The sequence below is a fragment of the Paramormyrops kingsleyae genome, chromosome 7 (assembly GCF_048594095.1).
Source record: "Paramormyrops kingsleyae isolate MSU_618 chromosome 7, PKINGS_0.4, whole genome shotgun sequence".
NCBI lineage: Eukaryota > Metazoa > Chordata > Actinopteri > Osteoglossiformes > Mormyridae > Paramormyrops > Paramormyrops kingsleyae.
The window spans coordinates 14344293-14357431 of record NC_132803.1 but is presented as its reverse complement, the minus strand read 5'-3'; the positions used below and the strand labels follow the sequence as shown (position 1 = coordinate 14357431).

The 13139-nt window shown below is 47.9% G+C and overlaps 1 protein-coding gene across 2 annotated transcripts; it reads left to right on the top strand.

Moving 5' to 3' along the window:
- The first annotated feature begins 646 nt into the window (after positions 1 to 646).
- susd2 (sushi domain containing 2) lies at positions 647 to 12525 on the top strand. 2 transcript variants are annotated; one of them, XM_023823038.2, is made up of 15 exons: positions 647 to 1041; positions 2353 to 2551; positions 2648 to 2799; positions 3140 to 3307; positions 3618 to 3792; positions 4435 to 4636; positions 4752 to 4837; positions 5153 to 5421; positions 6069 to 6212; positions 6332 to 6490; positions 7075 to 7326; positions 8535 to 8813; positions 9405 to 9581; positions 10168 to 10264; positions 11672 to 12525. In XM_023823038.2, exons 1-15 carry the CDS (start codon positions 963 to 965, stop codon positions 11703 to 11705), a joined length of 2472 nt encoding a protein of 823 aa, XP_023678806.2. In that variant the 5' UTR covers positions 647 to 962; the 3' UTR covers positions 11706 to 12525. The 2 variants fall into 2 exon arrangements, with proteins under 2 accessions (XP_023678806.2, XP_072570456.1); XM_072714355.1 differs by lacking the exon at positions 647 to 1041 and adding an exon at positions 1845 to 1886.
- Positions 12526 to 13139: the final 614 nt, after the last annotated feature.

Below are 13139 nucleotides of genomic sequence, written 5' to 3'. Positions count from 1 at the left end.
ATCAAATAGGACAAAGTAATTGACATTGCTGGGTCCCAAGGTTCCTGTATACGTAGTATAACAGCTGTGTGCTTGTGTCGTTCCTCTACGTTATCATTCCACTTATGATCCCAGCGGAGGTACTCTGCTGAGGTCTACTTGGGGGAGGTATGGGGTGGGTGGGGCATGTCATCAAGCTGTTAGCTAGGCTGCTATGACAGCAGCAGTACATGTAAAAACTGCCCTTCAGAAGGCATGTGAAATGGTGATGGTGCCTTAGGGCATTTTGCGTGTGCTCAGTCCTCCAATTGGCATTTCTGTGCCCCCACAGCCTGTGCACTGAGGAACCAGAAAAGCTGGTCAGTTATGGTCCACGTGATGTTTTGGTTAGGTCACTGTGTAGACAGCTGGGAGTTAGGGTTAGGTTTAGGGTTAGGTTTACGGTCACCCTCGTGGCAGTGCTACCTGGACCAGCGGGAAAGCATCCAGTCAAATCTAGATGTTTATTTTCACAGGGCTCATTTCGAACCATTTAAAATAAACTTGTCAAATAAATTTGCACCAGGGAAGTAGCTGTTTCTGTGCTGAGGGGTTCTGTTATTACTAAACATTCCTTGGCCGCCACCTAGTGGTCCTTAGAAGTATGAGCACATGGTTGTTTTTTTGGACATAGTATATCACTGCATTACGACTATGCCAGCTGCTGGACATTTCCAACTGTTTATTGCTATTGTTTTAAGGACAGATCAACTCATGTTAGAGGAGGGGAAACGTGTTCGGGAATGTGCTGTCATGGTGACCTTTGGTACCGTTGCGTAAACAGCGCTCGTAAAAAACCCACAACAGCACAGTGAATAAGCTCTCTGTGGCTTTGGTTCTGCCTTTCTGTGCTGCCCAATAGAAAACAGATTTATTTTATGGGGAAATACAGCTGCTTATTCCAAAACCATTCCCTGGAATAAAGACGGAATCGCAGAGAGACCATGAGGAACGCCGGCTGGATGGAGCGTCTCTCCATGGGACCCTTGATCTTGTTGGTGACGAGCCTCTGCACGGTGACAGGTGAGCAGCTAACAGGTATTGGGGGAGGCCCACAGAACCAACTGCTGCCCATTGGTTATTAAAGGGCCATATGCCATGATGTTTTCTCGGTACGGTACGTAACAGTGTTTTGCAAAGGCATTCTGATCCTTCCTAGGGCGTCCTGTGCTGCGTCTGTACTGTATGAGAATGTGGAATGCCTGAATTGGTCAGTAATTATGGCCACAAGCCGTCCTGGGGTCAGCTTCTGCTGGCTCGCCACCACCAGCTTAAAGTATTCTATACACGTTCTTCTGGTTGGCTTTCTGCTGTGCTTTTTTCGTCCAGGATACTTGGCCCTGATCTTTTCCTAACCCTTCCTCAGTCCTATCAGATCCCTTGTGGCTTTTAGACATTCTAGCGCCGAGCGTACCTTGGGCTGTTATTGCAGTTAGCCACATTACGAAGAATGATTTACGGTTTTCCTGCCGTTGCGCTACCATGACTCTGCTGCTGTCATGGTTCACTCTGCGGATCCCTGGATTACGCGCTGTGCTCCGAGTGGGCCAAGAATAACATCTGGTATTTAGAACAAAAAATTGAATCTCTTGGTCTTGTTGGAGGAGCCTGTACGTAGCTTTTCTGTCCTTTGGAATTACCCAGATGCCTTAATACAAACTCCACAAGGGATCAAATCTCTATGTTAATGGTTGTCTCCATGCCACCTGTGCGAATCATGAAGTGCAGCTGAAAGCCAACAGAGGCTCTTTGGTTCCCCACCATGCCTGGCTACTCTGTTTGGTGGGATGAGCCTGACTTGTAACTGGGCTGCTCCATTTCCTGTGTTCCCAGTCATGACAGGCTGAGGGTCTAACATCTGACTGCAGGTGAATAATTATCAGCTGTTTTTCTCACTGTTTAGTGAAACACCAACCTTAAATGTAGTGTGTACTGGCGTCTAACCTTAAATGTAGTGTGTACTGGTGTCTGACCTTAAATGTAGTGTGTACTGGTGTCTGACCTTAAATGTAGTGTGTACTGGTGTCTAACCTTAAATGTAGTGTGTACTGGTGTCTGCCCTTAAATGTAGTGTGTACTGGTGTCTGACCTTAAATGTAATGTGTACTGGTGTCTAACCTTAAATGTAGTGTGTACTGGTGTCTGCCCTTAAATGTAATGTGTACTGGTGTCTAACCTTAAACGCAGTGTGTACTAATATCTAGTAATTTACCTGCTATACAGTGACTCTGTATTATTCGTTGTATCATGTTTAATACTTTATTCAATTTGCATGAATATGGCTTTTCGATTCTCCCCCATACGGCAATGGTACACTGTTCATCCCTCCTGCAGCGTTAACGTGTGAAGGACAGTGTGGACAACAGCTGCAGGCGTGTTCCTGTCACGCTACGTGCTCGTCTCTTGGGACCTGCTGCACAGATTACCGGCAGTTCTGCCTGGTGGTGTCTCCGTACTCAGGGACGATGTTCGGTGGGACGGACTTTGTAGTCCTCAATGCAACATTTCCATTGGACTCCACTGTTATCTGCAGGTACAGACCAACGCAATGGCAAAACGAAACCAGGCTGCAAAGTCTGCTTGCAGCTTGGGTGCCAAAAGTGAGACAAACACTGTGTGTCGCTGGCAGGTTCAACGGCGACGTTTACACGGCTGGCTATGTGGACGTCGAAGGCAGGGCTCACTGTATCTCCCCCTTACTCTATGAGACTGGGTTTGTTCCTTTTGAAATATCCATGGACGACGGAGTGACATTCAACAGGACAGGGATGTGGTTATCAGGTACTAAAGAATGTAATGGACAACCACACTATTACAATCTGTTTATTTAGGAGACATTTTTTTCCAAAGCAACACATTTGGGGCTTAAGGGCCTTGCTCAAGGGCCAAACTGTGAAATCACCTTGCTCACCATAGGATTTAAACCAACAACCTTCTGATCACACAACACACAAATGATACAAATTAAACTGAATCTGTGTTTCTTTTTTTCATAAATTGGGTGTTATTGAACCCTATTATTCCTAAAGGTTAAACCCCTAAACTGACAAATTCTGTCATTTGCGAAGCCATTTAAGGTGTCGTCATTGCTTTGAGCTCAGCTCTTTTTTTCTCCTTGCAGTGCATTCTGGGAAACTGGAGGCAGAGTTCAAGGTGGCTCTGGGCAATGCTACGCAGTGGCAGTACTACGGCACGGCAGGCGTCGGGGGCAGCCTCAGCCTGTCATGGAAGCCCTGGCAGATCAGAGCGGACACGGTCAACATAGAACTCTGGGCCTACCGGGAGACGGGTAGGTTCGCTGCAGAGATGTTGTGGCTTGGGTCCTCTCAGACAAATCTGTGTCAGATTCGGGCCACACAGGCACATATGTCACTACTTAACCTAGAGAATTTGGAAGCCCTCTGTGCACCTCTCCCTCACTAACATGATGGCGGGAGGCGGTTGTGTGGTCACTTTCACCATCACGAGTTGATTTGAGCTTTTTAAGAAAACATCCAACCGCATTTAAACAGATGGATAATGACCGCAATTGATAGATAGTATCTGCTAGTGGCGGCTGGGCTGGGTTTATGATGTCATTGTCTCGCCACCACCACCAGGGGAGCCCTACTCGGTTTCCTGGGCCTCCGAATGGAAGTACCTATATTCTCTGGGGAAGGGGCTGCCCAACAATGGTAGCTTCAGCTTTGTTCCAAAGCCTGCTGAGAGCCCTTTCTCTGAATGGGAGCTTGGAGCTGTGCGAGTCAGTGCCGGCTCATACCCTGATGGGACAAGGTAAGGGGGACACATTAGGCTCTGCCAGTCACATAACCGCACCATGAACAGTGCATGTGGGGTGGAAAATGACATAACCATGCAATACTGAAGTTTAACTGGCTGCCAGAAATGTAAGTATTTACCCCTAGATTACCTGTTATTTCTGCTAAGAAGTTGAATGCTAGGAACATGCTCACTGGAACTGATAAATAATAGTAATGAATTATCTGTCATTTTCTATCCACTCATGGGAGGTTTACTTACACAAAAATGTTCTGAGGGCAGAACAAAAAATGATTGGTTCAGAGAGATAACCAATTAGATTGTAGTGGAGGTGGGTCCAAGCAACTAGAGGAGGCAGGACCAAGACATCTGATTCATTGGTCCTGCATCCTATAGTTGCTTGGACCCACCTCCTCTACAATCTGATTGGTTATCTTTCTGAACTAATAATTTTTTGCTCTTCCCTCAGAACATTTTTGTGTAAGTAAAACTGCCCTGAGCTTTCTTTCCACAGCAAATGGGGGCGGAATTAATATAGAGCTAAACCACCAGCTAAACCATCATGCTGATCTCAGGTCGAGGTCCTTGGGAACCTCTTTGCACGGCAGTGTGCTGATGGCTGCCCGAGCTCTCACTGCGGTGGGCATTATGTTTCAGGGATGTTCATGCCGCCTGGAGTGAGGACCATGCCCTGGCCTGGCACCTCGGCGATGCCTTCCGGCAGGACTCTGTCGCCTGGGCGACGGCGAAGTGCCTGGCCTGGGACATGCTGGAGAGCCGGTTGCCGAACTTCCTTAACGAGACGCTCGACTGCCCCTGCACTCTGGCCCAGGCGCGCGCCGACACCGGCCGCTTCCATGTGAGCCGGGCTGCCGACACTGACGGTCCTCGAGCATCATACCTGCTAAGCGCTAAAGAGACGCCTAGAGAGACGTGTGAGCATGCAGAGTGACACGACTTGGCTGTTTCCTCAGACGGACTATGGCTGTGACATAGAGAAGGGCAGCGTGTGTACCTACCACCCAGGCAGCGTCCACTGCGTGCGAGCCATACAAGCCAGGTGCCAGCCAAACAAGTCAACATAACTGTGGTAGCGAAGAGACGGTAGCCATGAAACGATTGGCTTAAACGTAAAAAAATGTAAATATGCATAGAAATATGTTAAATGGAACTGGTTTTGTAATACGTAATTTTTGGGATTAGGTTTTATCAATCAATAATTCTGTGTTTTCCCTCCTCCCACTACATCCGGTGACCTTAGCCTGTGTCATGTGACAGATTAGGCTGTAAGAGATTAAGCCCTAAACCAATCAGGGATGCCGTAGATGATGTCACTCAGCATGAGACTGACAGTCTGTTTCCCGCCTACCGGCAGCCCTAAGTACGCCGCTGGACAGCAGTGCTGCTACGACGCCACAGGCTCCCAGGTGCTGACGGCGGACTCCATCGGGGGCAGCACCCCCGACCGGGGGCATGACTGGGGGTCGCCGCCCTACAGGCGCCCTCCGAGGGTGCCCGGGGCATCTCACTGGCTGTACGACGTGCTCAGCTTCTACTACTGCTGCTTGTGGTCTGACAACTGCCAGTACTACTTTAAACACCGGCCATCAAGCGACTGCAGGACCTACCGGGCTCCAAAAGCAGGTGGGCCTTCCAGAGACTCTTCCTCCTTCCCATCTCAGATTACATCTCTGAGCTGCTCTTGGCATCTTATCGTCACGTTACCTGGTTAACCATCTAATTGTTAGAATGGGTTACAGACACCCTGACCTGCAGGGAAGCCCCAGGGCAGTGAAATCGTTACCCTTTGTGTCGTCTGTCTGCGTGTCCTGGTCTTCACAATAAAGCTTCCTTGCATAGCTGCTGAGAGAGCCATTCAGCTATCAATTTTTCTTCATTAAACCGAACCTCCCCCCTAATCGTTTTTGTCAGTAAGAAAACAAGTGACGAACAAGTGAGAATATGTACGAACCCGGCTGCTAATTTAATTCCACGGTAAATCACCCAGCCGGTCTGTCGGTGTTCTGCCTGATAGACATTTTTCTTCTGCGATGGTTTCCTCTGAGATGCACCGTGTACAGCAATCAAGAAAGCAGCTGAGAAAATAATCTCTGTTTGTAGCTTCACTTAATGTGCTGTTTGTGGTGTTTTTTGATAACTAGCAAATTCTCAAATGTATTGCTTACAACAGGGAGTGTGGCACCATTCACCAGTTGAAGTGTTTTGACGTTAGCTCAGCATGGTCGATGTGCAGCTGCTTTGTGTGTTGAGTGGGGGTTGGGTCTTCACAGGTGTGGCGTTTGGCGACCCCCACTTTGTAACGTTTGACGGCATCAGCTATACCTTCAACGGGCAGGGGGAGTACTACCTTGTGCGGGCGGCCAGCAAAGGCTTGACCATTCAAGGGCGGACGGAGAGGGTGAAGATGGAGAACGGTGAGAATCCTAAAAAACAGTACTGCCCTATCTCCTGCTTTCCTTCTCGTAGGGCATAAGAGGGCAACGCTGACCCTCATGGCCAAACCCACCCATGCTAACCTGAATGGATCTTTCAGGCACCCTAGCAAAGGCGGCCATGTTGTCTGCGGTGTCCATGCAGGAGAAGACCTCTGACATCATCGAGGTGCGTCTGGCCAGCCAGCGGGATCACCTGCAGCTGCTGAGGAACCAGCAGGTCCTCTCCTTTGCCGAGCAGAGCTGGATGGACCTGTCAGGTTGGGCTTTGCCCTCGACTCCTTGGCTCATAATCACTCATGGGTCACCATGTGTCGCTCCCCCAACACTCAGCATCACATGACCTGGCACGAGACGTTTCTGGGACTTAAGTTCTGTTCTCCTTTAATTACCCTTTACACTTTACATTTTGATTACCGTCTAGGAAATGATGTATGGAAAATTATGATGTAGTGATAAATTCTACAGTCTGCTGACAGACACCAGCGATTATAACATGATATGTCCCATTAATGGCTCCTTAGCCACGTGGAGATTCTCTGGGTAGCCTTTGTTAATATCGTATAGTTTAAGCATTAAAAGTTTGTTTCCCAAGAACAACCGATAGGACGAAGTTGTTCATTTTATGGGGAGCAGTTTATAATGTAATGATGGTGGTGATGATTAGCACAGCTTGGAACACTGTGCCTCCATAGTCCAGGAGAACCAGGAGATAGGTGGGGCGTCTTATGAAATCAAGATGTACTTTTCGAGTTGTGGTGTCTTGAGGCTTTAACGTTGTGGCAACATTATGACGCTGTATTTTGCGCTACTCTGCCCCCCCCCCCCCCCTTCCCCCCTACAGGTGTGTTTGTTTTTTCGCCGATCCCACAGAACATTACTGTTATGTTCCCTTCTGGCGCGGGGGTGGAGGCACGGGGCCGTGGGGGGACCCTGGCCGTCACTGTACTGCTTCCCGAGGAGTTCTCCGCCGACACGCTCGGCCTGCTGGGTCAGATGAACGGCGACCCCGCGGACGACCTGGTTGCCAGCGACGGGCAGGTCCTCCCACCAGACCAGAACAGTCCAGAGGACCTCTTCTCCTTCGGGGCTGGCTGTGAGCAACACTTTTTACTACGATCCATATTTTCATCCCTGATCTGGTACTGAACCCGCATAAATGCAAACCAGATATCATATACTATAATGTGACCCTGCAGACCAGGGGGGGGAGGGGCAGTTGGGTGTTTAGAGTAATTCGTGCCAGTTTCCAGTTTTCCCCCTCATGTCAGTGTCAGAACTGTGACAGCTGCCTTTAGGTTGGTCAATTCACATTTTTCACTTTGACAGTTTTAGTTGCTTATATGGCACTTTTGGGGCCCTGTTTACACTTTATTTTATTGTATTGGAGCCAGTTAGGATGAATACTTTGCGTGAGGACCGTGCAGCTGTTCCCTCATGTAACTCAAACCTTCAGATTAGTTTGCGGCTTTGAATATCAATTGATCCATTTTCATTAGTGGATCAAAAGTTTCATATGGCAGACTGAGCCTCAGATGCCTTCGGGATTAACTTTTCTTTTAGTGTGTGACCAAAAACGTGAGCTCTGTCGGGAAGATCTCATAATCTCACATTCGCCGTCGACCGTAATAGCTTCTATCACATTGCGAATTGCCCTCGAAGGTCAGCAGGGACGAGATAACAAAGGGTGGAAGTTTCTCGCCTGCGAACGGCAGCGATCATCGCCATCACGGGCACACAGCAGACGGGTTTATGGCTGCAGGCCTGTAAAATTACCTGGACTTTACTTGCCAAGACTCTGGCGTTCAGAGGTGCCAAAGAAGGGGTGACTGGGAATCGCCCTCCTTAGCTGAAGGCGTTACCAGGGTGACAGGCCACCCAGCTAAGGTGGGGCTCTAACTGCTCGTCGTGTCCTTCGTGTTTTTGTTCACTCGTTGGAAAACGCAGCCGCCACGTGTGATCGAGGTGCGGCTTGATGGAGAGCAAAGTGCATTGCGGGGAAAATAAATCCCTCTGGGTGCCGCTTGCCCGTTACCGAGAAAGGCAGCCACGCACTCCCGGGAAAAATACGCCAATTACTGTCAAAACTGGGATGCCACGTTTCAGTGCATATTAGGAGCTAAGCTGAAGTTTGTTGACTGTAGAGGAAAAACGGGGTAAATTTTCAATTTTTAGTGTTACATGAATAAGCATCGAAGAGTCATTAGGGTTTATGACTCCTATGTAGTCAATGACTCCATTTCTGTCTTTTACCCGGTTTACGCTGTCAGAATAGGGGTCTGATGGGGCCTTTATATCTTCTAGGGCAAATAGAGAACGAGACGTCCCTGTTCACCTACGACTCCCCTTATCTGCTGGACACCTACTGCTTTGCGCCCAAGCACAACCCGGACTTTGTGCCCGCCTTCTCGGTGCCCGAGGACCCCAGCGACCCGCTGTACGCGCAGATGAGTGCGCTGTGTTCTGGCGAGGGCTTCCCGCTGTGCCGCTTCGACACGCTGGCAGCCCGCAGCCTGGACATGGGCAACGCCACACGCGAGGCCTTCCTGGCACATGTGTCAGTCGTGGAGGATTTGAGGCCAGGTAGGGGGGTCTGCACCATGCCTGCTGCTCATGGTGGGGGTGACAGACTTTCTGACCACAGTGCTTGGGTGGTTATTCCTGGAGATGCCATCTTGAGGTGTTCAAGCCGTGTAACTAAGCACATTTTACTAAGATAACAATGGCCGTTTATCTTGGGCTCATTTTCTCTTGTTTATTGAAAAACACAACTGATACTTAATAGATAATATAAGATAACTTAATTCAGATAATTAAAGATAAATTTCGTTGATCATATTTTGCATCCAGCAGCAAGGTAGATGAAATGCAGAAAACATGTAGGGCAAAATGAATTTATATGTGCAATAAGAAAAAAGCAATAGTGCGGGACTTTTCTGTGGCAAAGAGGGCAAGCTGACTGAGGTGTTATAATGATGGAGTTTAATTCAGTTTAGGCTCAGGTTCTGTTCCGATTTCAGCTTGTTTTTTCTCCCCGCGTCCCACCCTGCCTGGCTCGGGCTAGAGATGATATGACAGACATTCAGCACATATGGAGGTGAATGTCTTAACTGGGAGTTTCAGTGACGTTTAAAGTCTTGTCAGTAAGGAGAGCCTCTCTGCCCTGCTTGTCAGTGGTGTCCTGTGGCTGGCTGGGCCCTCCCAGCAACGGCAGAAAGGCAGGGACGCGGTACCTCCAGGGGGCAACGGTCAATTTTGCCTGCGATCCTGACTACGTCCTCTCGGGGTCGCTAGAACGTACCTGCCAAGCAGATGGCCACTGGTCAGGTGACCCCACTCACTGTGTTCGGGGTACGTCGGCCGATGACATCACGCTCCTCTCTCCTCGCCCCCGCTCTGTCTGTGATGTTCCCCCTGTACTGTATGCTATCAGACTCTTACACTTCTTTTCTCTGACAGAATGTGAACCCACAGAATCTCTGCAAAGACACAAATCACATTAATTTGGTCAGATATTGCTACTTTTGTATTATTAAATGTCATGTACTAGACATTTTTATGCAGTATAAAAACGTTTCCATCAATATTCCAACAGCTGCAGAAATTTCCCAGATAGTTGAGGGGTGTTTTTACTCAGTAGGTAAATACTTGAAGGAAATGGATCTGTTTCTTCAAATACTATAGCTCTGTTCATCATTAAGCAGGGTCCTGATGTATAAATCAGTCTGAAAGTTAATAATAAAAAAGGATCAATATTTTTCTTGGATGAAATGGGGGTATGCCATTTTAAATTTATATCGTCGCATTTAGTGGCTTGGTTCCCCCTAGTGATCAGAATAGGAATTGCACCAGAAAGGCCAGTAGGTGTGATGAATGCCTCTTTGGCTGGTAAACTGCATACGTGTTGGCATCCTAAGATTCCTTTTGTTTTTTTCAGATAACATCCTGGGAATTGTGCTGGGCAGTGTGATTGGGTCCATTGCGCTGGTCACCTTGATAGCAACAATTGTAAGCCACAGCAAAAAGCAGCAGAGGTATTGAGCCTATGATTTGCATAGATCTCACCTATATTTGTATTTTTTTTTTTACTTGAAATAAGGTTACTTGAATACAAAGGTATATAACCGTTTATAGAGACCGCTGTCAATGTCTGTGTACAGGATTTGCTTTGTTAGGGGGACACACTTCAAAAAAACTGAAAACACATACGTGAGAGAGACAGAAGGAACATGACTGTGTTTAGAATGCTGCACACTGCCAAGAGTAGCATGCTGGTGCAGTCACAGAAAAAAAGTTAAAATGCCAAAAGTCTTGTATTTTGTATGGTTACTTATGGTTAAGGTTAGGGCTGGGTAGGGGTTAAGGGTGTCATTCTTGGGATTAGGGTTTTTCTCATAGAAATGAATGGACAGTCCCCACAAACATATGAATACAAACATGTATGTGAAGAGAAAGAGAGAGAGAGAGAGAGTGAGAGAGAGAGAGAGAAGATAAGGGAGTAAGGGAGAGTGTGTGTCTGTTGGTCTTTCCAATCATTTCCCAGTATTGTGAAGGTAACCTTATACTGGGATGCGGAAATCCATATCCCATCATACAGAAACTTTGAGAAATTGGGTCTGCTGGTCCGATCTCTTACAGAACATGCTAGAACATAGCCAAACCACTGTCTGAAGAACAGCACACTGTTTAAACCATCAGGGGCTTAGTCCCACCTGAGCATTCTTCAAGAAGCCACAGCCCCCCCCCCCCCCCGCCCCCCCATCTCTGGAATGCAAATCAGCGCTTAAAGGCACGGAGAGCTTGAAGAGCTCAGTAATCTTCAAATGAGCTTCTCCATCACTCTCTTGCGGCCAACCACACTGCCCGGGACCCTGGGGCCCAGCGGCCTTCAGACGGCTCGTCTTTAATCTTCCTGGGGAAGGAAAGTGTCGGAGGTTTGCTTCTTACACGGGTCCCATGTACCGTTGGGGGTGGTGGGGGTGCAACAGATACACACACAAATATTAAGTTTGCTACACCTGAGGTGGAAGCTACAGGTCCAGAAAGTACAAATCCAGACCAACCAGTTGAGTATATAGAGTCAGAGTCACAGAGTACTCAACTGGTTGGTTGAAGCAAAACCTTGGTCTGGATTTTTACGTTCCGGACCCAAACTTTCTGCCTCTCTGTAACACATAGTATACGCGCACCCGGTTTTCAGGCTGTCAATCAGCAGACCAACAGTGGCTGCCTCAGTATCTCACCAAAGAAGCTTTTAGGCCCTCAAGAATTTTTTTTCCTTTCCCCTTCGCCAGGTGGCAGATCATAGCACATGGCCACCATGTCTGTGGAGCCAGGGTGCTGGGGGGCTTGAAGATAAGGCCTCACCTTCTTTGCAGTCTCTCCTCAGCCTGTCGCTTTCATCTGTACTCACCATCATAATATTCCAAATTCCCTTTCAGAAGGGCGCCCGAGACGGAGGCCAACGACATCTGAGTGATGGAGCACCATGAGCGACTGCTTCTTCTAGTTCTGGTCATCCCCAAATTTGTGACGTCTGGTTTACTCTACCTACTTTCCACCAGGACAACACTCAAGAGATTCAAGGTTCAAGAGTTTTATAAGTCACACACACTTTTATACAGGTTCAACACGCAGTGAAATGAAAAGCTAGTCTGCTCCAAGATTGTGCAAAAAAACCCAGGAATCAACCCCAGGTCATATGAAGAGGAATCTTGCACGATACCACTACACCAACAGCACTCAACCAATCCCATGGTGGCTCAGGCTGATTCTTCAGCAACACATTTCCATTGGCGGCACTGGGACGATTGGACACGGGATCTGCATGAGTGGACTGTCGGTCTGTCAGTACATGCAGGGGTAATACCAGCTATTTCACTGGGCAGCGCCGTCCCTGATTGCTGGCTGCTTTTTAGATTTCGTTCTGTAAATACTAGCTAAATGAAGTCATGGTCCGTTACTGTTCCTAGTGTAAACCCATCTTCTGCCACAAACTCGCAAAAAACGGGGTTGTGGGGAACTCCCCACATCATTTAATCTTTCATCTCACTCCTGTGAGGAGAAACGCAGTGCCCGTTGGTGTAATATGGGATTTGCATACAAGGTTTATGCCTTTGCCTTTGACTCATGGACAGCACCAGCACTTTTGGGGCATTTTCTGGGTGTGACGGACATTATTTCCCCCCTCATTCCTCTGTGCTCCTGTCTTATCCTGTCATATGACCTGAAGCTGTAATTTGATGTGAAAATTAGAAGAAAAGATGAAAAATCATAAAGGACGCCCTGAAAAACAGCAGCATTATATGTCTGACTAGGACACGGTTAGTTAGCATATAATCTCTGATTCTTGAAAACACTGATCTATGAGAAGCGGTGTCAGATTAGGGCCGCATGCTGCCATGTGGCCCAATCAGATAACTTTGGGATGGAACTGCTTGTGAGTTTGTGGAGGTAAGAGGAAAACTCGTAATGTGGGTCTGCTAAGGGTTAGTGCTGGAAGCAGACCTCCTCCGCGGGGCTCCAGGTCACGGCGGGACGGAGCTTTTGAAGCTCTGCAGTGGAGCAAGTCTGCAGTTCATGCTGTTTGACTTGGCATATGCTTTTATCGACAGTGTTGCGCATCGATGGCGTTACTGGATTATACAGCTGCATTTATGGTGTGATTGGGAGTGTGCTAACGGCATTTAAAACTAGATCCAGAAAGCAGATATAATACAGGCTGGGTTCCATTTTGGATTCAGATGTGTTTCTAGTTCGAGAATCTAAATCAGAAATGTAATGTGTGTGAAAGACCTGGGCTGGACCTGGATCCCCATTCCAGACTCAGAACAGATATAACACAAGCAGGGGCTGCATTGGTATCTGGTTTCATTTTAAATCGGTTTCTGATTTCAGAGTTAGAAACCA